General features: G+C 39.5%; 1 protein-coding gene across 2 annotated transcripts in view; it reads right to left on the bottom strand.

Moving 5' to 3' along the window:
- ARHGAP10 (Rho GTPase activating protein 10) overlaps window positions 1-24,584 on the bottom strand; it is a 161,644-nt gene that overhangs the window by 86,517 nt on the left and 50,543 nt on the right. For both annotated transcript variants that reach the window (XM_075421102.1, XM_075421101.1), the window contains exons 4-10: window positions 21,387-21,458; window positions 18,060-18,161; window positions 14,744-14,854; window positions 13,496-13,600; window positions 6,805-6,934; window positions 5,522-5,628; window positions 3,732-3,826 (exon numbers count right to left, since the gene is read on the bottom strand). In XM_075421102.1, coding sequence (XP_075277217.1) covers window positions 3,732-3,826; window positions 5,522-5,628; window positions 6,805-6,934; window positions 13,496-13,600; window positions 14,744-14,854; window positions 18,060-18,161; window positions 21,387-21,458 — 722 coding nt within the window. The remainder of the gene's footprint in view (window positions 1-3,731; window positions 3,827-5,521; window positions 5,629-6,804; window positions 6,935-13,495; window positions 13,601-14,743; window positions 14,855-18,059; window positions 18,162-21,386; window positions 21,459-24,584) is intronic.

The following is a 24,584-nucleotide window of genomic DNA, read 5'->3' as shown; positions in this document are numbered from 1 at the left end:
TTTTTTTTCTTAATTACTGAACATTGCTCATCTTTAAAATAAAAGGTATAGAACTGATACACACAGTAGGAAATAGGGAGGATAGGGACGAAAAGGGGAAGTGAATGTAATCTGCAAACTATTTATTTGAAATAGTTCATCATTGATGGCTTGTTGATTTCAACACTAGCTAGGAGTTACTGAGTTTTGCAAATTCTAAATAAACTTACTGCTGCACTTGCTGTGCTATTACATAAAAACCAGCTTTTGTCAACCTACTTGATGCATAGCCTTCAGCTTAAGAGCAGCGGCAATGATTATAGTTTTCCAGTGAGTATCTTATAAAAAATAATCAAGTTTTAATGCAGTATCTCATTACAAAACTCTACCATTGTCACTTTCCTAAAAGGCAAGGATGGACAACTGTGGGATGTAGGGATTAGTGAACAGAGATTAACATAAATCTACATTTGTGTTTATATAATAGGAAACTAAAAAGAGTAATCATGTGGTTCAGTACAATGTACAAAGCAAAGAAAGTTAAAAGCAGAACAGGTTATTTAGGTAATTATTTTTATGCCAATTAAAAAAAAAATCATTATATTAAGTCTGTCAATACTTTTGGCAAATTTGCAAATCTCACTATATAGAGATGGATAGAAATGGAGAATTAATTCATAACATTCTCTCCCTTTTTCTCTCTTTTGTATTAAATCTATCTTCAAGTAGCAAAATAGCTGTAGGGGAAAATGTTATCTAAAAACAACAGCACAGAGAAAACCAGTACAAATCCCACTTTTACTTAAAACTGTAACAGTCTGTACACCATGTTCGATTTTATTTTTTTTACAGCGAGAGACATTTCTAGTTTGTTTTCACCTTGCCATAAATTTTATCAAGCCACGCAATTTAATTGCAGCATAAAACTCTATATGCTTAAAATCTGTTTTTGGAGGACAAGGCACACACATGCTCTCCAACAATCCAATCTCAACTCAGGAGACCCAGCTATAACTTTGGAAAATGGCAGCAATCAAGCAAGTCAGTCTCTTTCCATTAGTTAAGAAGAGGATACTATTAAGCCATAAAAATGGAATCTCTTACTATTCTCAGTAATATACACTGAGCTCTTAAGAGTGGATGAGGGAAGCCCTGCCTTAATTGCCGCAACTAATAACCTTTATGACTAAAATAAGCTAATATTGCTATTAGTAATAACAGTAAGCAAAGCAGCTTCTCAAGCCATACCAGCTTTTTACAAAGCAAAATGGTCTGCTAGTAGCACAGAGCTGCAACCATCAGGAAGATGCAAATTTAAATCACTTGGTAGAAAAAAATATACCCTAAGTAATTAGCTAATTAACAAAAAAACCCCACATGCTGATTTGTTTTTTCCTTGTCTACTTTCTTCTACTAGTTAAAACTAAAACCAAAAGAGTTACCAAAACCAATATGAGTTAGGCAGGGCAAACTTTCCTTCTTTTCACTGAAATCGTTAACAGTCAAGGTGTCAAAGAGCATCACCTAGAGCCATAAGTCAAACTCGGTATATGCTGGATGAAATGTTATTTATTTGCCTTCAAATTAAAGTCAAAAGAGAAAAAGCCTTCCTTCCTCCCTATCCTGTATTGGTAAAATTAAAATTTAAGTAGTATTTCAGAAGGACAATGCTCTTTCTCAATAGCAAGTTGTTTTCCTACCCCAAAAGACCTCTGCTGTCTCTAAGACAGACATTTCTCTACATTTACCACTAGTCACCTCCAACTAACCAAGATGGGAGTACTAGAAACAGAAAAAACATCACTTGCCAGAAATTTAGCCAGGATCCTAGCACCCTCAGAGCTTACAGTCGTAAGTATCAGAATTTCAAGAAAAAAGAATCATCTCTGCTTTCTTTTAAAAAGAAAAATCCATAAATACACAGCTAGCTCAGCTAGCTCCAAACTATGCTCGAGTCATGCACAAGGCTGAACATCTGCTACTGAAAAGTCCTTTCGAAAATTTTACCTCCTTGCACAGCACATCAACAAAGAAAACCCCATAGCCAGCTGTCAATCTGTATCTTATTTTTTAACTTGGATAAGTAGAGGTATAAGAGTGCCCCGAATTGATACCAAGGAAACAAGCTAATGGCCTGCAGCAGAGAGCTGATCTCCATGGGAACATCTCAGTACTACACGCATATATTACTAAAAGAAAAGTGTCTGATATCAAGGTCACAGTGGACCAGTTGTGTCTATTTATCTGGACAGAAAGATGGATTAGATTTTTCCCTGAAAAGAGAATGAAAATTTGTTTTGCAGGATCAAGGAAACGCTGCTCTCCATCCATCTCTGTTTAGCTCCAGCTACCCTCTTGAGCAGAGATGACACACAGAGAGGGGTAGACTGACATTTCTCACAGTACTTTTTTAGCAACTTTATCAGACTCAGTTTGAAAGCTGTTATTCATACTGACCAATACACTGACCCAAGAGCAGCTGATATCGAGACCTTAAATCTCTACTCCCTCTCCTACTGTTGGGACATAATGTTAGAAGAGTTAAGCCTCATCTCCCTCAAAGAAGAGAATGTAAGTTCAAATCATGCTGCAGACTTGTGACAAGTGCCACCTGAGCTGTAAATGGGTATCTTGCAATCTGTCATGTGAGCTGGAAATTTTCAGATGCAGCAGTAGTTCTGCATTCCCTTACCCATTGCTTGTTACAGAACGGTGCATGCTACAGGCAGACTGTGCATGTGCGTATGTTCCTTCTCACAGACATATTTGCAGACCACTAGTAATCATAGAATGGAGGGGCCTGGCAGCATTGGCCACACATTCAAAGTGAGGGGCACTATGAATCTGATGGGGAAAAAACAAAAGCCTATAAAACTTGAAGACCTACTACATGATAGACTAGAATATAATTAATTGGTGTAAGTAAGGAGCGGATGTATTGGTTATAAACAACTCAGAAGGGGTGAATGCAAAAAATCAGCAACAGCCCACTAATCTATATCTAGCATTTAATGCTAGATATGGTGCTCTTCTGCACAGATACAATCTGCACCAAAAGAAAGTGGCATTACCACAGCTGTATTTATTTGCACTATCCTAGTAAGTTGGATTCTCTCACCTTCATAAATGAAGGAAGACTACAATGCTGACAAAAAGCAGTATTTATCATATTTTAAGATCCTTTTAGCAAAATAAACAAGCAATTCTTCTCTTCTGAAATAATGAAACAAAATGGTCGTGTTTCAAAAAGGCAGTGGCAATAGTATTGAAGATGCACTAGATGTTTACACCAGCCACAAAAAGCCTCAAAATCCCAATGATCATCTTTTCAATCTGAGAATCCAGCATAAACCCTCTGTAACATGTAATTTTGGAAATCAGGCTTCAAATACAACATGGTCATGACTGTACGAATTATTACTGTGATGGTACTCTTTCACTATAGCTATACGTACTTCAATTTAAGCCACGTTTCTTCACTATGACAACGGCAATTCATAATACTTTCTTCAACTTTTTCTGAGCTTTTCTTTTATGCGAGCTCAGACATTGTCCACATTTCAGCTTAGATCCTCACTGCTTCTGCTACACACAACTGAGGTAAGTGAGCCATGGCAGTGCTTGCCTGCTCCCCCAGTGACTATTTCCCATTGGCAGTCTGAACGAGTATTGAAAAAGAAAGAAGAAAACACAACAATAATATTAAAGTAATACTAACGACGAGTCCTTTCCAGTGTGTTTCACGAGCTTACCTGTCTGAAGCTTCTAAGTCAAAACAGAATCGCCTGTCTATAGTATCTATATTTCTTTTGGTACAATATGTAAGGACGAAGAGTTCCTCATCACCCTGTGGAAAGAAAGTTTTTATATGCTTGACCCAGTAACTGAAAGCTTCAGTAAGCCAGCTATACAAACCAAGCAAGGTAAATTTACACTAAAATAATGGCAAAAGCTACACTGAAAACTGACACTGTCAAAAGAATTTGCTCATAGTTGCTGTTTAGGTCTCTACACAACAGCACATAAGTTCCATAGTCATTCACGGGACAGAAATGCAAAAATATTGAGCTCATTTTAGCTGGCATTTTACAGCACGACATAGTACCACAGTAATTTAAACTAAAAAAAAAAAAAAAAAAATTTGCTATAAAGATTTTCTACATTACAATATTAGCACACAATGAGTGTGAGACTTCTCCCATTTTATGTCAGACACAGCAATTTCCATAGTAAAGGCTATTGCTACAGTAACTAGAACAAAGTAAGTGTTCTTTACTATCTGTAATCTGTCCTACAGAACCAGTGCTTTCCTCAAGACCAACCAACACTAGGATCATGTTTACCCTTAAGTATTCAGAAATCAGATAACTTCATCTGTGAATGCTGCATGAGATGTACCAGATGTAATCAGGATTAACTGTACATTTTAACTATTGCTTACCTCGCTCAACATCTCCAAACAGAGGAGGTTGTCACTGAAGAAGTAATTGCTTTGTGGGCTTCAAAATGGGAAATTATTTAATACAGCAAAAATGGGTTCATAAGTGTTTTAGAACACCAAATGCTTACACACATACTATATCAAATAAAAAGGCTTATTACAATTAGAGTAAATCAGGATAAAAATTTCACAGAAGTACTGAAAGCCAAAAAAGCCAAAGTACTTAAGCGAAATGCCACTAATTTCCAGCATGGCAGGTTTTCCAGATCTTTTGAAAGATTCTTCCTAATCCAATATATTTGTAAATATACACAGCCCTCAAAATTATGAAAGCCATCTCCCCTTTGCTCAAACTAATGCGATATAATACCCTGATAAAATTCCAGCAACGTGCTTTTCTAAACAGACTTGAGATAGGGCAGGGCGTTGCATTTACAGGAATATTGACTCAAGCATTATTTTCCAGCTTCAGATATCCTTTTTCCTTGCAACAAAATGCATTTCATCCATATTAATGCAATCATTTATTGTGTCATCTCTGAAGGTGCTGAGTGCCCTCAATTCCCAACTATTTCAATAAGCATTAAAGCCATTTAGGGATCAACAGAGTCTTGGGTCTTGAATATTTCAGATGCTATCAAAGATATCTGAAATTACATTCAGTTGCCAGTACAAATTATATTCCTATTAAAATCCTCTTTTCTAGTCCCTCTTCTAGTACTTACATCTCTGAAAGAAAAATCTGACTGGAGCATGTAAGAAAGAAATTTCTAAGTGTATTATATTTTCCTGATTCTTACTTTAACAAGTTAAATGCCTCATGGATAAACCAGATTGTAAATGGTGAAACACGCACGTTATCTGTACCATGCTCTCTGGTCTTCTAAAAGGAGGCAATTGAAAAGTCTGCAGAATTCTCATCTATTTATCCACATGTTACTTTAGGTCAATGTCTTTAAATGGCAGACTGAAGTGTATGAAGAAAGAAGAAAGAAAGAAGCAAGGAGGTAAAGAGGTATCATGTACTTTCCCTCTCTTCTGACACATCCTCTGATCTTGAGACAGGCCAAGTATAAGAGTAGAATATAAAAATACACTTACAATTTTCCCTCCTGATCTGTGTTCAAATGGGACCATCGTGAACTTCTTAGTCTCCTTCCTATACGTGCAATAGTGCTTTACCCAATTGGAACCAAAGGGAGCAGGCCCTACACAAAACAGAAGCATTAAATAGTATGCATATTTTCCAGTTTGTGTGTTTTCTTCTCCTGCTTTCCAAAATTATACTTAAGAGTTCTACTTAATTCCTTACTTACTTAAGAGCCCAGCCTACTGCCTACAGTATTATTGAGATTTGCACCATAATGTTGTTAAGGGAAGACCTTCACGTTGACAGAATATTTAACTGTTCCTAACCTGGAAGGTCTCACTGCCCTGCTCTTCCCTGACTCAGCTTCAGGCATACCCATCTCTTCTGAATACTTTCAGCTGATTCTAAAGCTCATGATGACCAAGACCAGAGAACTAATGTCACGGAATAAAAAATTCTCTTAATTTTAACTGCTAGTTTTCTTAAAACTTATTTCTGAGCACCGTAATACCAATGTTTCCATCAAGAATGTTGTAGTCCTCAATTTGTGAAACATTTTACAGAAGCCTTTACTTAAACAGTAAAACAATTACATATTATTATTTATCATTTATTATTAAAAGTAAAATCTCTCATCAGAATAAGCAAACAATCTTTCTATAAGGGCATATATCTAAAAAATATGATTTACGCAAAACATTAAAGAAAAAATACTTCGTGGTCATTCCTTGAGCAGTAAGAGCTCTGCATCTTATTCAGCATTTTACTAGAGTGAGAAAGATTTACAATTGTTCAAAGTATTGACAGGATATGATTTGTGCGACATGACCTTCACAGCAAGATTTTCAACACTAGCTACCTAGCACATAGCCTGCTTTATTTAACCCTATGATCACAATTAAGGAATGAAAGCATATCACTGAACCACGGAAATGACATCCAATTTCATGATACTAAACTAGCTCAATTTTCAGAGGCTAATTTGACAACACATATAGTTGTCTGACAACAAATGTTTGACAGTTCTAGGGCAGGTCATTAGTAAGGGATTAAAAAAAACATGGTTAAATAAAAACTCCCCAAGTTCAGTCACCTTTGCTAAGAACTGTCATACTTTCAGCACCAAGCTCTTTTCATGAGCCACGGTAACTCTGCCGTTAGAGACTTTGAACACGTACTCAAATACCTCTGTTTAATAAACCGTAAATGCTTTGCATCTTCTTGTTACCTGTAGAAATAAGACCTGCCTGTATATACAATATGGGCACTATACGAATACAAAAATACACCGTACTTTTTTCCTGTACATAAAGATAGCCTTCCATCGTGAAGTGATTTGCTCTTTTATGTTCCTGGGGATTTCTTCTGATCTTGTTCATGAGCTCCTCCACCTCTGACCTTGTTCCTTCAAAACGATTTCGTGTCTAAAACAAGACAGCAAAAACCCATTAGTAGAGAACGTGGAAGAAAGACTTACTCTTCCTGACACACAGGAATTGTAATAATTGTTTATAAAATGAGAGAATTATTCAGGCCATTTTCGGATAGTCAGTGCACAATTTCCACATAAGTTTACTCTTCAAGCTTTCTGATATTCTTAAAAATTAAAAGTGTGGTTTAGATATTAGCTGTGGTAACTGTGTAAAGCACACAAAGATTGTGAGAGTAGATTCCTAAAATAAATGCTGACCTGTTCAGAAAGAAGTGAAATACTGAGTGCAAAATTACTTTGGATTTGAATATTCAAATTTCCTTAGAAAAACATTACTACAGATGTTGGCTTAATTCATGAGATTCTTATTAGTTGTCAAGAAGTAGAGGATTTTCTGTGGTTATCGAGAAAAAAAGCAACAGGAAGGTCACCAACAACTTATACATGTTGAGATTATACACATGCCAAATGTTTTGATCACACACAAGCAGCAGAATGCAAAAAATAAAAAAAAAAACCAAAGTCCAGTTGATTACTATTCCTGAATGTCACTCGTTACAAAGTTTGCAAGCAGATGCAAGAGAAATATTTATTAGAATATTAGTAAAAACAATCAGAAAGTAACCATATCATCCACAAATTATACAACAGGACTCCACAAAATAACAGAGCAGCTCACATCTGACACAAGAAACTCTTCAGTTTGGTCTGAAAAACACTGGCAATTTGTCAACAAGCAAATAAAAACCCCAAAACAGTCATGGTAATACCTAGTTTTCTCCACATACCCACTTGCCCTGATTGCAGAAACTGAATACATATATTTAAATTCCAAGCTGGTATCTTCCCCATTCGGTAAACGTGTTTTGAGGAAAGCACATCCTTCCAGATGCATGCTTCTATGCCTTATTGTTTTTTGTGAGCACCTTTATTTTTCTGAAAATGGATCAGCTTCTGAAAATGCTTCCTCACCTATTTTATTTATTTCCCCAAGACAAGCATATAGTTGCATACACTGACAAATATATCATTAATAAAAACAAGTATCCATTCTTGTACATAGACAATTTACACTATGCTCCTGCCTGGTCATCTGTACCTGCAAATTCCAGACTTATGCTTGGAAGGAGTTTATTCATGGGCACAAACACAGTCTATGCAAGCTGGTCAGAACAGCCACACATACCCATATATTTTATAGATGAAAGCTAAAGATATTCTCTAGGTGATGACTAAGAACAACTGCCTTCTTACCTCCAGGCAAAACAACTGCTCTGAACCTTCCCCATATATATCACCTCAATTTCAGGTCACATCCGCTTGCAAATTTTGGAGTTCAGCCCTGCACATAAGCTCATTTCCAACACTCCAAACAATTTTCTAAGCTCCTATTCATAATTTCCTGGAAGAGGTGCATTAAAAAATATACTCTGTATTCAGGACAAAGGTAAAAAAATTGATAGTGACAGGCTGCTCATACCTAAACCTTCCCATCTGAGCACTGATGAGTCCAAAGTTAGATGCTTTAAATGATCCTGCCAGGATCTTCGTCTTAGCTGTGCAGTGATCACAAATCCAAGTGTGTGAAACGCACCCTGGGAATGGTGGGATGGAGCACCACCGGCTCCGGAAACCTCAAGAAAATTTCTCTCTCCCTTTGTGCTGTGACAAAGCTGAGCTTAACCAGGGGTCGCCCACAGCCGCTGCACCAGCGTGGCTATGCCTCCTCTTCCCAGGGAAGGCTGGGTTTGCTCGCAGGGCAGGAGAGCGTGGTCAAGGCTGCAATCATCCTTGTATAGGGCTGCACAAAGAACTGCGATAACAAGTGAGAAGTCCTGAAAGTGCAGGGGAATCTAGTTGGAGACACGGGATTTTCACAAGAGAGTAAGGCAGTTGGAAGAATCAGCTTACTGGAGCTTGGGCTACGCGGCTGGGTTGCCTTCCCTGCCCCGCTCCCCCCCCCCCTTTCATTCTGAGGGGGGAGTGAGTGGAAGGCAGGGTGTGGAGAGGAAATCCACAGCAGACAGCCTGAATGAAAGGGAAGGCAACTACTACAGCTATAGTGGCAACTCTCAAGTCACTCTCCACATCCAGCTAGGCTCTCTGCACTGAACCTTGTACCCGTCAATTTCTAACATGTCAATCCAGTGTTCTGCCAGCAGCTCAGCTGTACCACAGCCAAGCCCTAGTTCATTTTTCCTTTGGGATGTTTTGTCCATCTTCATCAGAATGGGGAATGGGTCATGTTCTCTCACGATCTTTTCACACGCTTCCTTCTGTTCTCCTCTTACCGCAGACAGTTGTTCAGCCTTGCCTCCTTTCTCTCTACAGCTTTTTGAAATCCAGGTCGTTCTATCTATTCACAAAACTTCAGCCGCAATGCTCAATCTCTTTTGAATTTCCTGGGGCACACTATAATACCATTCATTCAAATGAAAATGCAGCTGGTGAGATGAGCTTGCTTTCTTATTGCTTATCACTTCTTCAGAACACTTCACTGGCTCTTTTCCATCTGCAATCTGAAATCCAGCTCTTCAAAACTGCATCACAGCTTCCGTCTCAAGTGTCATTTCTTGCTTATCTTGAATGAACTTCCCTCCATCCACTGCAGCTCCATGCTGCTCCTCACTGTTGAGCTAAGCACAAAGAAGCAAGTCCGTCCCGAAATTTCCTCCAGCAGTGCACTGACTTCTGCCATGAAAATCTGCTTATCAAGTTACTGCTACTCAGTTCCTCTACCCAAACCAAACAACAGCTCAAGGAAACTTGAGACTTAAACACATGGGAAGAAAATTAAATGGTATCATGACACATGAATCATGTCACTATGTATTACAACAACTATAATCCTCTCTCCCACCTTCCTGCCTCCCTGCTAGTTAAGTCATTTCTAAAAATAAACTGCAACCTCCGGGAAGTAGTTTCTGTGCCTTAATTCCAGGTACCCTTAGAGGTCAACAAAACAGATGTACCATGATGAATTGGTTGTTTGCAGTAAGGTACGTGGCTTGCTCCCTGCCAACAGGTCTCTGGCACATCCAAATTCCTCTGAGCGAGTTTTATTCTTCAACAAATCTCAAGGAAGAGACCACCTGACTTTTAAGCCAACAAGGAGAGGTGGTGGAGTTGCTCTATATGTGAGGGAGCAACTGGAATGCATTGAGCTTTGCCTGGGGGCAGATGAGGAACGATTTGAGAGCTTATGGGTTAGAATTAAGGGACAGGCTCATAAGGGCGACATTACGGTGGGTGTGTACTGCAGGCCACCTGACCAGGAGGAGGAAGTTGATGAGGCCTTCTACAGGCAGCTGCAAGCAGCCTCACAGTCACAGGCCCTGGTTCTCATGGGGGACTTCAACCACCCTGACATCAGCTGGGAAGACCATACAGCTAGGCAGGCGCAATCCAGGAGGTTCCTACAGAGCATCGATGATAACTTTCTGATGCAAGTGGTGGAGGAACCAACAAGGAAAGGCGCACTGCTGGACCTTGTATTAACAAACAAGGAGGGACTGGTGGAGGATGTGAAGGTTGGAGGTAGACTCAGCTGCAGTGACCATGAAATGGTCGAGTTCAGGATCCTGCATGGAGGAAGCAGGACGGTAAGGAGGATCAAAACCTTAGACCTCAGGAGGGCTAACTTTGGACTCTTCAAGGAGCTACTGGGAGGAATCCCGTGGACCAGGGCTCTCGAAGGCAGGGGGGTCCAAGAGTGCTGGTCGCTGTTTAAAAGTCACTTCCTCCATGCTCAGGAGCAGTGCATCCCCCTGAGAAAGAAATCGAGCAAAGGAGGCAGGAGACCTACATGGTTGAACATGGAGCTTCTAGTGGAGCTCAGGTGGAAGAGAAAGGTCCATGGAAAGTGGAAAGAGGGACAGGTCACTTGGGAAGAATACAGGAATGTGGTCAGAGCATGCAGGGATGCAATGAGGAAGGCTAAGGCCCATCTGGAATTGAAGCTGACAAGGGATGTCAAAAACAACAAGAAGGGCTTCTTCAACTACATCAGCAGCAAAAGGAAGGCTAGGGACAATGTGGGGCCGCTGCTGAATGAGGCGGGTGTCCTGGTGACAGAGGATGCAGAGAAGGCAGAGCTACTGAACGCCTTCTTTGCTTCAGTCTTCAGTGCCAGGGCAGGCCCTCAGGAATCCCAGGCCCTGGAAGTAAGAGAAGTCCATAGAGAGGATGACTTTCCCTTGGTCGAGGAGGACTGCCCACAAATCCATGGGCCCCGACGGAATGCACCCATGAGTGCTGAGGGAGCTGGCGGATGTCGTTGCTGAGCCACTCTTCATCATCTTTGAGAAGTCCTGGAGGACAGGAGAGGTGGCCGAGGACTGGAGAAAGGCCAGTGTCACTCCAATCTTCAAAAAGGGTAAAAAGGAGGACCCAAGTACTTACAGGCCTGTCAGCCTCACCTCCATCCCAGGAAAGATGATGGAGCAGCTTATCCTGGAGGTCATCATCAACCAAGTGAAGGCAAAGAAGGTTATCAGGAGTAGTCAGCATGGATTCACCAAGGGGAAATCATGCCTGACCAATCTGATAGCTTTCTACGATGACATGACTGGCTGGGTAGATGAGGGGAGAGCCGTGGATGTTGTCTACCCTGACTTCAGCAAGGCTTTCGACACTGTCTCCCATAACCTCCTCCTAAGGAAGCTCAGGAAGTATGGGCTGGATGAGTGGTCGGTGAGGTGGATTGAGAACTGGCTGAATGGCAGAACTCAGAGGGTTGTCATCAGCGGCTCTGAGTCTAGTTGGAGGCCTGTAGCTAGTGGTGTCCCTCAGGGGTCAGTACTGGGCCCAGCCTTGTTTAACTTCTTCATCAATGACCTGGATGAAGAGTTAGAGTGTACCTTCAGCAAGTTTGCTGACGACACAAAACTGGGAGGAGTGGTAAATACACCAGAAGGCTGTGCTGCCATTCAGCGTGACCTGGACAGGCTGGAGAGTTGGGCAGAGAGGAACCTGATGAGGTTCAACAAGGGCAAATGCAGGGTCCTGCACCTGGAGAGGAAGAACCCCATGCATCAGTATAGGCTTGTACCTGGAGAGCAGCTCTGTGGAGAGGGACCTGGGTGTGCTGGTGGATGACAGGTTGACCATGAGCCAGCAGTGTGCCCTGGCTGCCAAGAAAGCTAATGGGATCCTGGGATGCACTAGGAGGAGTGTGGCCAGCAGGTCGAGGGAGGTTCTCCTTCCCCTCTACTCTGTCCTAGGTGAGGCCACATCTGGAGTACTCTGTCCAGTTCTGGGCTCCCCACTTCAAGAAAGATGAAGAGCTACTGGAGAGAGTCCAGGGGAGGGCTACAAGGATGATGAGGGGACTGGAGCATCTCTCCTATGAGGAAAGGCTGAGGGAGCTGGGCTTGTTCAGCCTGAAGAAGAGAAGGCTGCGAGGGGACCTAATAAATGTTTATAAATATCTCAAGGGTGAGTGTCAAGAGGATGGGGCCAGACTCTTTTCAGTGGTGCCCAGTGACAGGACAAGGGGCAACGGGCACAAACTGAGGCACAGGAAGTTCCGTCTGAACATGAGGAAGAACTTCTTCCCTCTGAGGGTGACGGAGCACTGGAACAGGCTGCCCAGGGAGGTTGTGGAGTCTCCTTCTCTGGAGATATTCAAGACCCGCCTGGACAAGGTCCTGTGCAGTCTGCTGTAGGCGACCCTGCTTCGGCAGGGGAATTGGACTAGATGACCCACAGAGGTCCCCTCCAACCCCTAACATTCTGTGATTCTGTGACTAGTGACTCCATCAGTCCTGTTGCTTCAGCCTGTCACCTTGGTTCCTGCTCGCCTGTGGTCCTGAGCAGACCACACTGGGCAATTTGGTGTGAGGGTACAATAACTAGTGGTGAGCCCCTGTCAGCCTGCCCTTGAAGGAACACATCGTTTTGTCAAATACACCATGGGTGCTAACATTAAGTCTCCCTATATAGTTCTGCACCCCAAACCAACCAGGATGTTCTTGCCTATAAGGGCCCCTTCAGGACAAACAGAAACTCTAAGTCACACTGCTGGCAGAGATGGGGGAAAAAAAAAAAAAAAAAATGCTGATAAGCCCAACTGTTTTTCTTCCCTTTTCTTAGTTACAGATCATATAGCCCTACCAAACAATGACCCTCCAACACGACCACCACATACTCAATTTAAAACACACCTAAAACACTGAGAACCTTGGCATCTCATTAGTCAATCCTTTGAATTCTCCAGTATTGTATGCATTTTAACCGACTTTGTTCATTTTTAAAATCTTTCATGACAATCCCCGTGTCACGTCTCTAAAAAATACTGGAAAAGAGGAGTGAGGGCCTTTTACTCGGTGTTTGTTTTTCAGAGGAGTATTAGAAACGACAAAGAACTCTGGATTTCGTGAGGAACTGTGCAGCTATGTGGTTGGTTAGCCAGGAGATGGCACCGTATCCGCGACGTTCACAGGCAATGCACTAACACCGAGGGAAGCACTGGCAATACAGGTACTGTATACACAGTAATTTCAGCATGCAATTTTACTCAAAAAAATTAGAAAAGACATCATTCTCAACTTACATTTTGTATATTTATCTGCAGAGCCATTTTGTAATGATTGAAGTCTTTAGCAAGTTCATAACCCTGATGATAGAAAGTGAACAAACCCTGAAAAAATGATAGCACCTGAAATACAAACAAAAGAATTGTTAGAATGAAAAACTCCATTTACCAGAATACGATTGCTGCACGTCGCCTTTTTTGGGAAGATCAGAGATGACAAAATTATTATTTTTAAACAAATTTTCACTAATGCCTACAACTTCTGAATAACAATTTAGATCCAAATGATCAGCTATGTAACATAGACATTTTTGGGTGGTCCTGTCTCTGGAAGTTCACAACTGATCTCTGCTTTAAAAGTGACCATAGACAACGTATATTGCCTGTCTCCCAAACTTTCCTATGTAATATTTTCCTACAGCTGCTCTGATACCAATGGTGTCTAGAACAAGTATCTGTGCACAAGCAGGTAATGACTGTTCTGTCTTTTAGTCACGATTTCCCTCATCATTCCCCTCCCTGCTAATGACCATGTTGAGATGAGTTTCGTAACAGTCAGCTGGTTTGTTCAAAGAAGGAAGCTTTCCCTCCAGTAACTTTACCAATCACTGCTTTTTGTATGCAGATCTGACCCTCTATCAGAACCAGCAAATGATCCATGTTGCAGTTTTTGACTTCAGTGTTTCAATTCAAAAGAACAAGTTCTACTATACTGGAATCAGTGTGAGGTGCAGTACTGCCTGCTTCTGTTTGGTTCAGGCTGTTGCAAAGCAGCCAGTGACACAGGAGAGAACAACTCTCTTCGTTAAAGAGAACAAAGCGAAAAATGTATTGAATAAAGTCTGAAGTTGTATGCAAAAACCACATAAATTTAAAGTATTACGAAGGGAAAAGGCGATAAGAATTTGGTACTAAGTAATTCCAGTTTACTACCCCAGTGTAAACTTCAAATACAAATTGAGCAACGTAAAGTTCAGCCCCATCCAGATGGAGCTTTCAGAAACAAAAGGGACATGTTTCAAAAACTTAATTTTAGGATTCATTACTCTAGGCTGGCTCTGAGGAAACTTCAAATGGTTTGATACATGAAAGCTGACTTCAAAACTATTTAGGATTTTAAAAATGCTTTAAAAGTGCTTTAAATTCTGTAAAATCACACAATTGCATATGTTTTCCCAGAAAACAGAGCTCCCTTGCTTTTGTCCAATTCCATTCCTTCTCCGTCCCTTACGAATGACAGGGTAGGCTGAATTCACTGGTACTTACAGGTTCCACACACTCAAATTTCTTCCGCTCCTGTATCTCTTGCAACTTGCATACATACTCGAGGGACAGCTCGTAGAAGTGTTTTCTGTTCTGCTCCACTTGGTTATCTGCCTGCACACAAAATTCAGTTTCAAAAACATTTTGCAGACACCTTCAAAATGACACATGTACAGCATACAAGTGGCAAGCAATCAGATAATTTTCTCCAGACTGGGATTTGTTCCTCTACAACACAGCTCATTCATTTACTTTTAAATGGCAGCAGCAGTTCCCTTTTACTAGACAACTTACGTTGTTCTGAATCATGAGGCTAAATTTTTAGGAACATTCAAATAAAGACCTTTTCAAGCTTCTTTTCTATGGAATCCAAGCCAAACACATCAGAGCAGGTACTTGTGCGCTGCTTTAATAACATTGAAAAGGTGGCCACCCAGAGGGAGAGGGCTAGCAGCTAGCAGCAGCAGATTCCATTAGAAAAGGTGGAAATGGTCTCTCCAATCAAACTCAGGAAGAAAATGTTATTGTTAAAAATAACATTGCTGGTACTGTAAGCTTTACTCTATAACCCAAATAACTGCTGTAAATAGCCAGAATGCTATTGTACCCATCCTGCCACCTGTGCTCACTCTGACTGGCAAGAAAAGTAATTTTAAAAAATTCACTTATTTGTAAGATGCAAGCTTCCACAGAGCACCAAATATTTCAAAATATGGCCTTATTAGCTGCAGTTGATGTTTAGCTCAGCTTCGCTGAAATGCCAACATCATATTCATGGTGAACAATTATATTTCAGCTGCCATTCATCTGTACATAAATATTTAGCTTTCTAGCATGTATGTATTAGTTCATTAAGTTCTTATTTAAGGTACAGGTGCCCTTATTAAACTATAAAACTTCAATAACTGAGTAATGGAAATCTTTATTAAAATATGTTAAAGAAAGGGTACAAAAGGATATTCTAAGCAACTAATACTTAGTCTTCGCCCATGTGATAATACCAAATGCTTCTACACCAAATTACAGAAGCGAATGGAGAAAGGGTTAGGTGAAAAGACCAGCCTTACTATCATACACTCTCTCAAACCCTGACACTATATCCTTCAGGCAGAACAGTGACTGCTATGCTTGAAGAGGATAAGTCAAATTAGTTTTAAAACAGTTTTGCTTTAAGACGTGCTTTGCTTTGCTGGTCTGTGCTAGGAATCCATCAGAAGTTAAAGGGGCATAACAACAAACGCCATCAAAAAAATCCAAACACTGACATGCATATCAGTAAGAAAACCTGTTTCAAAAAGCCAAGCCATTTTGCTGCATCCTACAAATCATGCAACGTAGGCATTGTTTGAGTTATCAGAAAAACTTCTAATGATATATACATGTATTGAAGGGTAGCCACAGAAAATGACTATGAAGTGGGTTTACCAAGACATATGGCTAATCAATAGTAAGACTGCCCTATATACACCCAAGCCCCACATAACCCTGTTTCACTCTCTCTTCTTTGTTTCTCGGTTGTTTATTGTTTTGGTTGCCCTCCTTCCCTCCCCACTGCCCCCCCCAAGAATACAGTATCCAACACAGTCATTTTACCAATTCCTCTCAGTTCCCCTGTAAATAAATTACCACATCTCTCCTCAGTTTTTTTGAGGCATGAGCCTCCCTGTGCACCCAGCAAGTTTGCTCACTGTTGCACTGTACTCTGTGCCAAGAAATAGAGCAACAAGACACACACGACGCCTCAGTGAAATCTCAGGAACATCCCTCCACTAAAAGTGTCAAAGGCTATGTTGACATAAGACACAGTCCACACACGGCACGTTTTTCATCAAATTTTTGTCAAATTTATACCTGCATCCTTTATTTACTCCAGTCAGGAACTGACATAAATAGCTACTGATAATACTAGATTAGGAAGCTCCCATGCAATTACACACCTATTTTCTAAGCTTGTGCAAGAAAGTTTTTCCTATTTAGCACGCTGCAAGTCCTCTTTTTTTAATTGCTTATACACTCATACTCCAAAATTAAATGCACAAATGAAAGAGCCTGACTCAAGAATTCCAGAATTTTTGTTCATGAAACTCTGAAGGACATTTAAAACAAATCTATTTGATCATTCTAGTCTTCACACATGCTTTAAAACTTCAGACTATATTTGATACAGCTTCAAAAGGCCTCTTGCAGGTATCTTGCATTTTTTCATTGAGATTCAGTCTCATTTCAGACTTTGAAATATGGTTCTTGATACCATCAAGTAAGAGACTATAATTAATAATTTTTCATTTTTTCTGCATCAAGTTCTTTGGCAGCTGATAAAAGCTTGATGAAAGTACAGGTCCTGACACATGAGCAATCCCCATTAACTTCACCGGGACAACTCAGCTCCCCAACAGACAATCATTTATGCATATGAGGGCCTATGCTGCAAATACAGTATGGAGAAGTAACATCCCAGTGAAACTCCAGAACAATTAGAGTTCTCAAGCTCCTAGCTAACTTGCCAGCTACATTAATAATTTTTTATGAAAAATGGCATAATGGCATAGATTATTTGGGGTGACATCGAGGGCAGGGAGAAACAGCTCTCTCTGAGGAAAACACTAAGTGTTTAATGATACCAGGTATTAATAGACCAAGCATTAATAATTCTGACGTAATTATGTTTCTCTGAAAAGAAAATGCTTCTCCCTACAGCAAGTCTCTGCAAGATTTCTCTACTGCCTTCTTACGTACCATTTGCTGTTGCTCCAGAAATAAAAGCTATTACAAATAAGGATGATGATAATAAATTCACAGGGACAAAAGGAATGCCAGGCAAAACAGATCTGGTTTTAAGTTATAAAACAATTTCTTTTGTAGCATTACTTGAAAAAAACAGATCTTCAAAACATAAGGACGAAGGAAAAAAAAAAAGCACAGAAATGCTTGCTTCAGGAACACAAGTCTTGCTGTACTTTGCATTAAGCATTAACACAGGACACTTGATCAATACATATAATGCAATGCAAATTACATATATGGTAAAACCTCATAAGAAATGCAGAGTTTTTCACAATATACTTGCACTTTGCTATTCCCTTAATTATATAAAAAATTAACATGAAGTTCAGTGCTTCATACATAATCCATGTAAAGCCCTCAATTTAGAAAATGGTAGGGGTACACCTCTAAGTTCAGAAAACACTGATTTTCTCACCAACGTTCTAGTTGACAGAAATTTTTCTTTTACCATTATGAATGCTGTTTTTGCATTTGCATAAAATATATCTACCTATTCAATAGCCTTTAGATTGCATAAAAAGAGAGGCAACAATACCTCTTGTAATTGTAGCTCTTTCTTCTTAGCTGATAAACTCAAATGCTTTTCTAACAAACTGTAATTCTTCTCTGTCTCTTTATCAAACTTCTTCTTTTCCTCCTAGACACAGAAATGAAATAACATTCATTCATATATAAAAATGTAAGAAAAGCCTCCTTATCTTCTTTCAAAATTCTGCTTAACCAGGAACAAAGAAAAACAAACTATCATAGCTCCAATAACTAAGGAAAAGTATGTTTCCAGCTCATTTCTAAAATTAATTTAAAGGTTAACTTGAAATGAAATCCCATTGCATCATTATGGTGAAGCTTATCACAAAAATGCTTACATTTTCTAAGTCAAAAAAAGCCAAAAAAAGCCCTTCTCTTGATTTACTGAGTTTTTTCGTTATTTTCAGGGATCATCCACATAATGCTGTTTTTGAATACCGGACCTCAAAAGAAATATCAGTTTCACTGACAAAAAGAGCTTTCTATAACTGTCAGGGGAAAAGTTCCAACAGTTCCACTGTTCAAAACTCAAAGCAAATACAGCTCCATATTCCATAGGACTTCTTGATTTTAAAGCCATACAAAGACCTCTGTGCTGAACTCCTGCTTCTACCAGACTGTTGTTGTGCCCATGGGGAGGAGAAAAAAAGAAAAAACGACTTTTTGAAATAAAGAAAAATCACCATAAAACATAAAATCTTGCTAGTAAAAGGGAAACTCTCACAGACACACATGAATACATTTGCACGTACAAATCCATTTCTCTGAGTACCAAAAGCAATGTATTGGAAGAGGGACAGCCATTAAATGTTTCCAGGAAATCCGAGTTCTCAGACCTAATTTAGTAGAAGTTGTTGTAATACAACCCTGTCGTTTCCTCAGTTCTAGTTCTAACTCTGTGTGTTAAGATACAAACCAGTATCGATGAAATCAACCAACCAGTTCTGAAGCTATTTTTAGGATGACTTACTGCAGTTAAAAATAATTTAAAACATGTAAAATCAAGTATGAAATTACATATTCAAGACCTGACAGATTTACTCATCAGAAAGATACCAGTTCAATTTAAACATTTTTCCATCATCTGTCAATTTGGAATTTCACTTAAATGTATTCTACCCAGCATACTGGTTAGACTCTACAGAAATACTTGCTCATTTTTTTTCTCTTAACCTTTCATTTTTAATAATACTGTATATAAGTGATACACATTTTTGATCATTGAACGGTTGGATTCTGAAGACAGCCTTCTATTACAGAGGGGATCTAAGCTGTTTAGGATTGCTTCTCAGCAAGGCCTTTTGACAAAAATGCTATTTTTTTTCCCATTATGAGCCTAAGAACTCCCTTTAAAAAAGCAGTCACAATATTCCTTACCAACTCAGAAACATTATGATATTCATATGGTATAAGTGTGATTAGAGATAACATATTAGCATACTGAAAATTAGTAAAAGGGGGGTGGTGGATATCTTTGTGTTTATGTTAGCAAAATTTGAGTGCTGCCAGGAAAAAAAAGCACTATTGACTTGTAAATAGGCAAAGCCAGAAACTTTACTTACGTAGTTTGGGATTAGAGCAGCAATACCTTTTACTAAGGGGTAATTCAATAAGGGTCTCAGCTTCCAGCACTACGGAGCTAAATTTTTTCTTTTCTTTTCCTTCTTAAGCTTAACTCAGACCATTTCATCAGCAGGGGATGCAAGATACAGGAAAATCTGAGGCAGCAGATTCAACTTGTATGTTCTAATGGTAAAATGTAAATTTTTCCTAAAGCAAACATTACACAACGTTCCAGATATACTTCACTACTAGATGCCATAACTCGGTTTTCAGAATTAAGCAGTATTATATTTCCAGTGTCAATACTTTGATTATATTAAATATTCAGTTAAGAATATTAAGAGAGTTAAATATCTTTAGAGGATTTTTATTTAAATGCCCACAATTATGCAAGACTGTTCTATTTAAGGTCACTGAGAATTCTATTAGGGAAAAAAAAAAAAAAAAAAAGGCTAAATCACAAATAAGAGCTTCAAATTCCCAGAAACAGTATGCAGGGATACAACAAGGGAAGAAACACCCACACAAACAAAATGCAGAATGTAGACTGTGTGAATGTAACTTGTCATGCTTGAAACATCAATTCTGACTAGGAAATAAGTGAAGATCACGAGATAATTTAAAGCACTAGGAGTTCTCACACCACCAATGACAATGTTCTTTAACACCAAAAATACTGTTGAAATAATCCATTCATTAAGGTTGCTTCTATGACAATAGGTTACATTTAGAATGAATTCTCTTTTTCCTTGGAAGACTCCTTATTGTGTATTACTTGGAACATCTGATATACTTCTCAAAAGTCCATACAATCACACAAAGCTCATTGTACTACTGAACTGTAATGATTTATGATCAACAGAACATTTTCCATTCATGAACACTAAAATCATATTCAGAACATGTTAATCACTCCTGTTGAAGTCAAAATGTATAGCGCTCATAATGGAAACTTTCATCTGAGCTATTTAATATCACTTATGATGAAATCATGAAATCATAAAATAAAACACCTGTAGAGTAAAAATGTAGAAATTGAGTTTTGCAACAGAAAACTGTGTTAAACAGCTGGGGGCTTTTATTTTCTTTCCTTTTTTTTAATAAGCATTTAAATTTCTCACTGAAAGAAGGAAGGTAGACAGTTAAAAAGAGGTCAAACTTGTCCTTGTTTCTTTTATCCAAAGCTAGTCTGTATTTCATATATGAAGTTTACTTTGCTTTTTTTTCCAATATACACAGCAATCTTAAAAAAAAACCCAAACATCCACCCAACTTTGAATGAGATCTTATCTTTAGCCTCTCCAGCCCTATTTTTCTCCACTCATACAGAGGCAACAAGTTATTCCAGACCAAAAAAAATAAAATAAAGGCAATTTTCACTTTGCAGGTTACAAAAATGCAGTTAAAAGTGTATGGATGAGCAAGCTCCTTTGGGTAGTTAATATTTTTCAGCCTTTGATTGTGCAACTGCACGCAAACACAAAGCAGAGCAGGGTTACCCATTAGGAAGGGGGGCTGTTAGCAGAATTGCTTCTGTTCCAGACACAAGAGATAAGGGAGGGGGACGAGAAGGGAAAGGACACATTCTTCTCTTCTTGAAACATACTTTCCATTTGTTTCTGAAGCAAGTTCTCAAAGTAGGAAAAAAAAAAAGTGTTAATATGTGAAATATAAACAACAGTATCTCTCTGCCAAATACATGTCATTACTGCAATGCAATCCAAGTAGAAAAATTAAACAAACTTATCATAAAGGGAATGAGGGGACAAACCTTTACAGCTCCTAGCTGTTCTTTCCTAAATCTTTCCAAAGGTTTGATCAGAGTTTCAGTAACACTCAGTGCCTAAAAAAAAAAAGCATGGGTTATGTTTCTGTTGCCAGACTGACAAATCACTTCAGCATCAGCAATTAAAAAAAAAAAAAAAAAAAAAAAACCAAAACACGCAAGCAGGCTCTGGGGTGAAACACAGGAGAAGCATGAAAGTTAGCAGTCTTAAGTCCTAACTCAAAAAAATCACATCTCTGAGTTCAATCAAGCTTACAAAATTTCTATTTCTTATTTCAATCCACTGTCAGGAACATAAAATCTAAAGCAGCCAAACTACAATTGCTTCACTTCTGCCAGTCTTGCAGATCAGGCCGACGGTCTCAGTGACTGAACACCAGAACAAGACACAGGACAAATGATTTTCATTTGGGGACACAAAAATTTCTACAACAAGAAACACTACAAACAGCTGCAGAATAGACTACTGAGTAGCAGATAATAACCTTTGAGCACACAGCTAAAGCTATCAGGCACTGATATATGTATTTCCAAATATACACGTTTAAGTACACTAAGAAAACCTTAAATTAACCTAAGTTATAAAATCAAGAGGTGTAAAGTCAAGAAACAAGATGTTTAGATGACTGGGTGAGTATCCACCAGTGCACTTATGATAAACGGCCTCATAGTCATACCACAGAGAAAGAAAAAGGACACAATATGCCACTATAAGACAGAAAGACATAGCTTATTAGATCTGGCCAGCAAACACAATTTCTAGTTCACATGAAATTTCACCGGAGATGGAGTGGGGTTGGGTTGGTGCAAACAAGACTTAAAATCTACAAAAATGTTTGAAATTTCAGCAAAGGTTGGAACTTCTTGCATGCAACAGCAGCATGGAAAAGATGGCAAGAGCATTAAAGGCATGGAGGAGCAGGTGGGATCCTTTTGGTGTCAGTCCTAAGGCACACCCACAGAGTAAACCATACCAGGAGTCCGGGTAGCGCCCCATGGAAGCCCACCTTAGACACGACGGAAGGCTTTCCCTCTTTTCCCCCCCAAAATGTGAAAAGTTTCAGATAAAACACTGCAGGCTTAAACCAGCCTTCTGGAACACTTCCGAAAAGCGCTTATCATAAAACACAAGAGGGATGTATTAGAGATCTGGCACAACACAAATCTGAACAGCACTGTCTGCTCCCACCCATCCCTGGAGCCATGCAAGGCTGTGGGAGTCAGCCTGCCAATTCACTGTAACCAGAGCAACCCAGATTTTTAAACAGCCACTGCAGCACACTAACCTATGTAGCTAACTGCAAACCCAAACATCTGGCAAGTCTGGGCCAAACTACATGTTGCACAGTCAGCCACACAACAGATACTTCCTAACTTCAGAGCACTTGCTCTCGTGGCCCAAGTTCGTTCTTTCTGCACTCGTTTCCTGATTTTGTCAAAAACACTTCAAGTACCCTTTAGTGCATCCTTGGTGGGAGCAAAAGAAAAAGGAAACCTGTCAATTTTGTCTTTCAGAAGTGTACAGTCGCATCGGGCTAATCACGACACAGGAGATGCTTGCGTCAAGCTGGAGGGTGGGGGAAGGACAACAGAGCAACTTTCGCCACATCTCCAGCCCAGACTATCCTGAACAACTCCCAAGGCTTTGGGAATGCTTTTGGTGGCTGGAGAACCGTTTGTTCCCTGAGCTGCCTCTACTCCCACTGAAAGTGAGCCAGGGCAGCCAAATGCCCCCAACAGGAGCTGAGCTGTGGTGCTAGGAAGGATTTATCCCACCTGGCAGCCTGCACACATATATCCTAACTACTCCAGCAGTTAGCAGGAGTGTCCAGGGCAGTTTTTAGGACACTAATTTTTTTTAATGTTGTTAGGCTTCCAAAACTTTCCTGGAAATTCTTAGGGGCTGAAAGGAAACAGTAATTTGGATTTATAATTGGTCAAGCACCAGAAACAGTTTCCTGGGAGGATTGAACAATCTCTCTTTGCTGACTGCAAGTGTTCTCACAAGTCAGAGTGTAGAGAACCACTCACGGAAATCACAGAATAGTCCTTCTGTTCTGGAAAACTTTCAGAAGTTGGAATTGTTTCTGCCAGTTTCCTCTATACTGCCAAAGTGTGGGAGAAAGCTATTATGACGCTTCCTCGGAGCAAAACTCGTGGAGGATGATGCTAGCTTTCAGGAGGTAAAAGCACCATGGTTAGCAGAATCTTTTAAAAGCATTGAAATGTAGCAACTGAGCACTTAAATGGTCAGGTTGGGGTTAAAAATAAATATCTAGTAACAAGTTGCTTATTAGTCATTTGAACCTTTATATAAAAAAGTGAAATGAAGATCAACAGGCAGCGAATGTATGCTGAACATTCCGAGTTAAAGAAAACCATAGTACCTTGATGTAACAGAAATTAAAAAGGCTGTGGTTTATAAACCAGCATGGCTAGCTGCAAATCACTTGGTCTGCTACACTTCTGTGCAGCATTAACCATAGGAACCACTATAGGAATTTGTCTGAGGCAGAAAATAATCTTTAAATCAAAATGGGATGTTCCTTCAGCGACTGCCAACAGATTCCACCGCTGCCAGTGGTATACGTCAGTAACTCTTTCACCAAAAGAAAAACAAGCCTCCCTTCCTTCCAAAAAAGACGTTTCTCATTTTGTGCAAGTTAAACTTTTGTTAACAGATGCCTCTCCAGCAGAATTTTGCCTGCCATACAGATATCTATGATCTGTTCTCCCTTTGCTTGAGTATTTCCTGGTGAAGTGGTATTTTGTAGATCTTTGGTCACTCTCATGGAGCTTCATACCAGGCTTGTATATAAAAATATGAGAGGAATATTTTCTCCTCACTGAAATGAGCATGTACATGAGTTTATATGTGTATAAACAGAAACTGTCAACAAAGATGTGACTGCTAAATTTAACAGAGAATTACAGAGCTGTTCTTCTGACTAGCAGAAATAAAAACAAAACTCGTAATTAAAATATGCACAATACTAAACAGGGAGGCATTCACACTGTTTTCCAGTACTTAGAATCCAGTGCTTGTCATGAAAAAATCTACAAAAAGATGTGTACTTACTTACAGAACAAAAACGTTATTACACTGCTATTCATTGCTAACTTAGTTTATGTATAACTTGGGAACTCAAAACAGCACTTTTTTTTAAAAAAACCATGAATAAC

Source organism: Opisthocomus hoazin, chromosome 5 (assembly GCF_030867145.1).
Source record: "Opisthocomus hoazin isolate bOpiHoa1 chromosome 5, bOpiHoa1.hap1, whole genome shotgun sequence".
NCBI lineage: Eukaryota > Metazoa > Chordata > Aves > Opisthocomiformes > Opisthocomidae > Opisthocomus > Opisthocomus hoazin.
The sequence above is the reverse complement of the archived record's forward strand: the minus strand, read 5'-3'. Positions and strand labels throughout refer to the sequence as shown.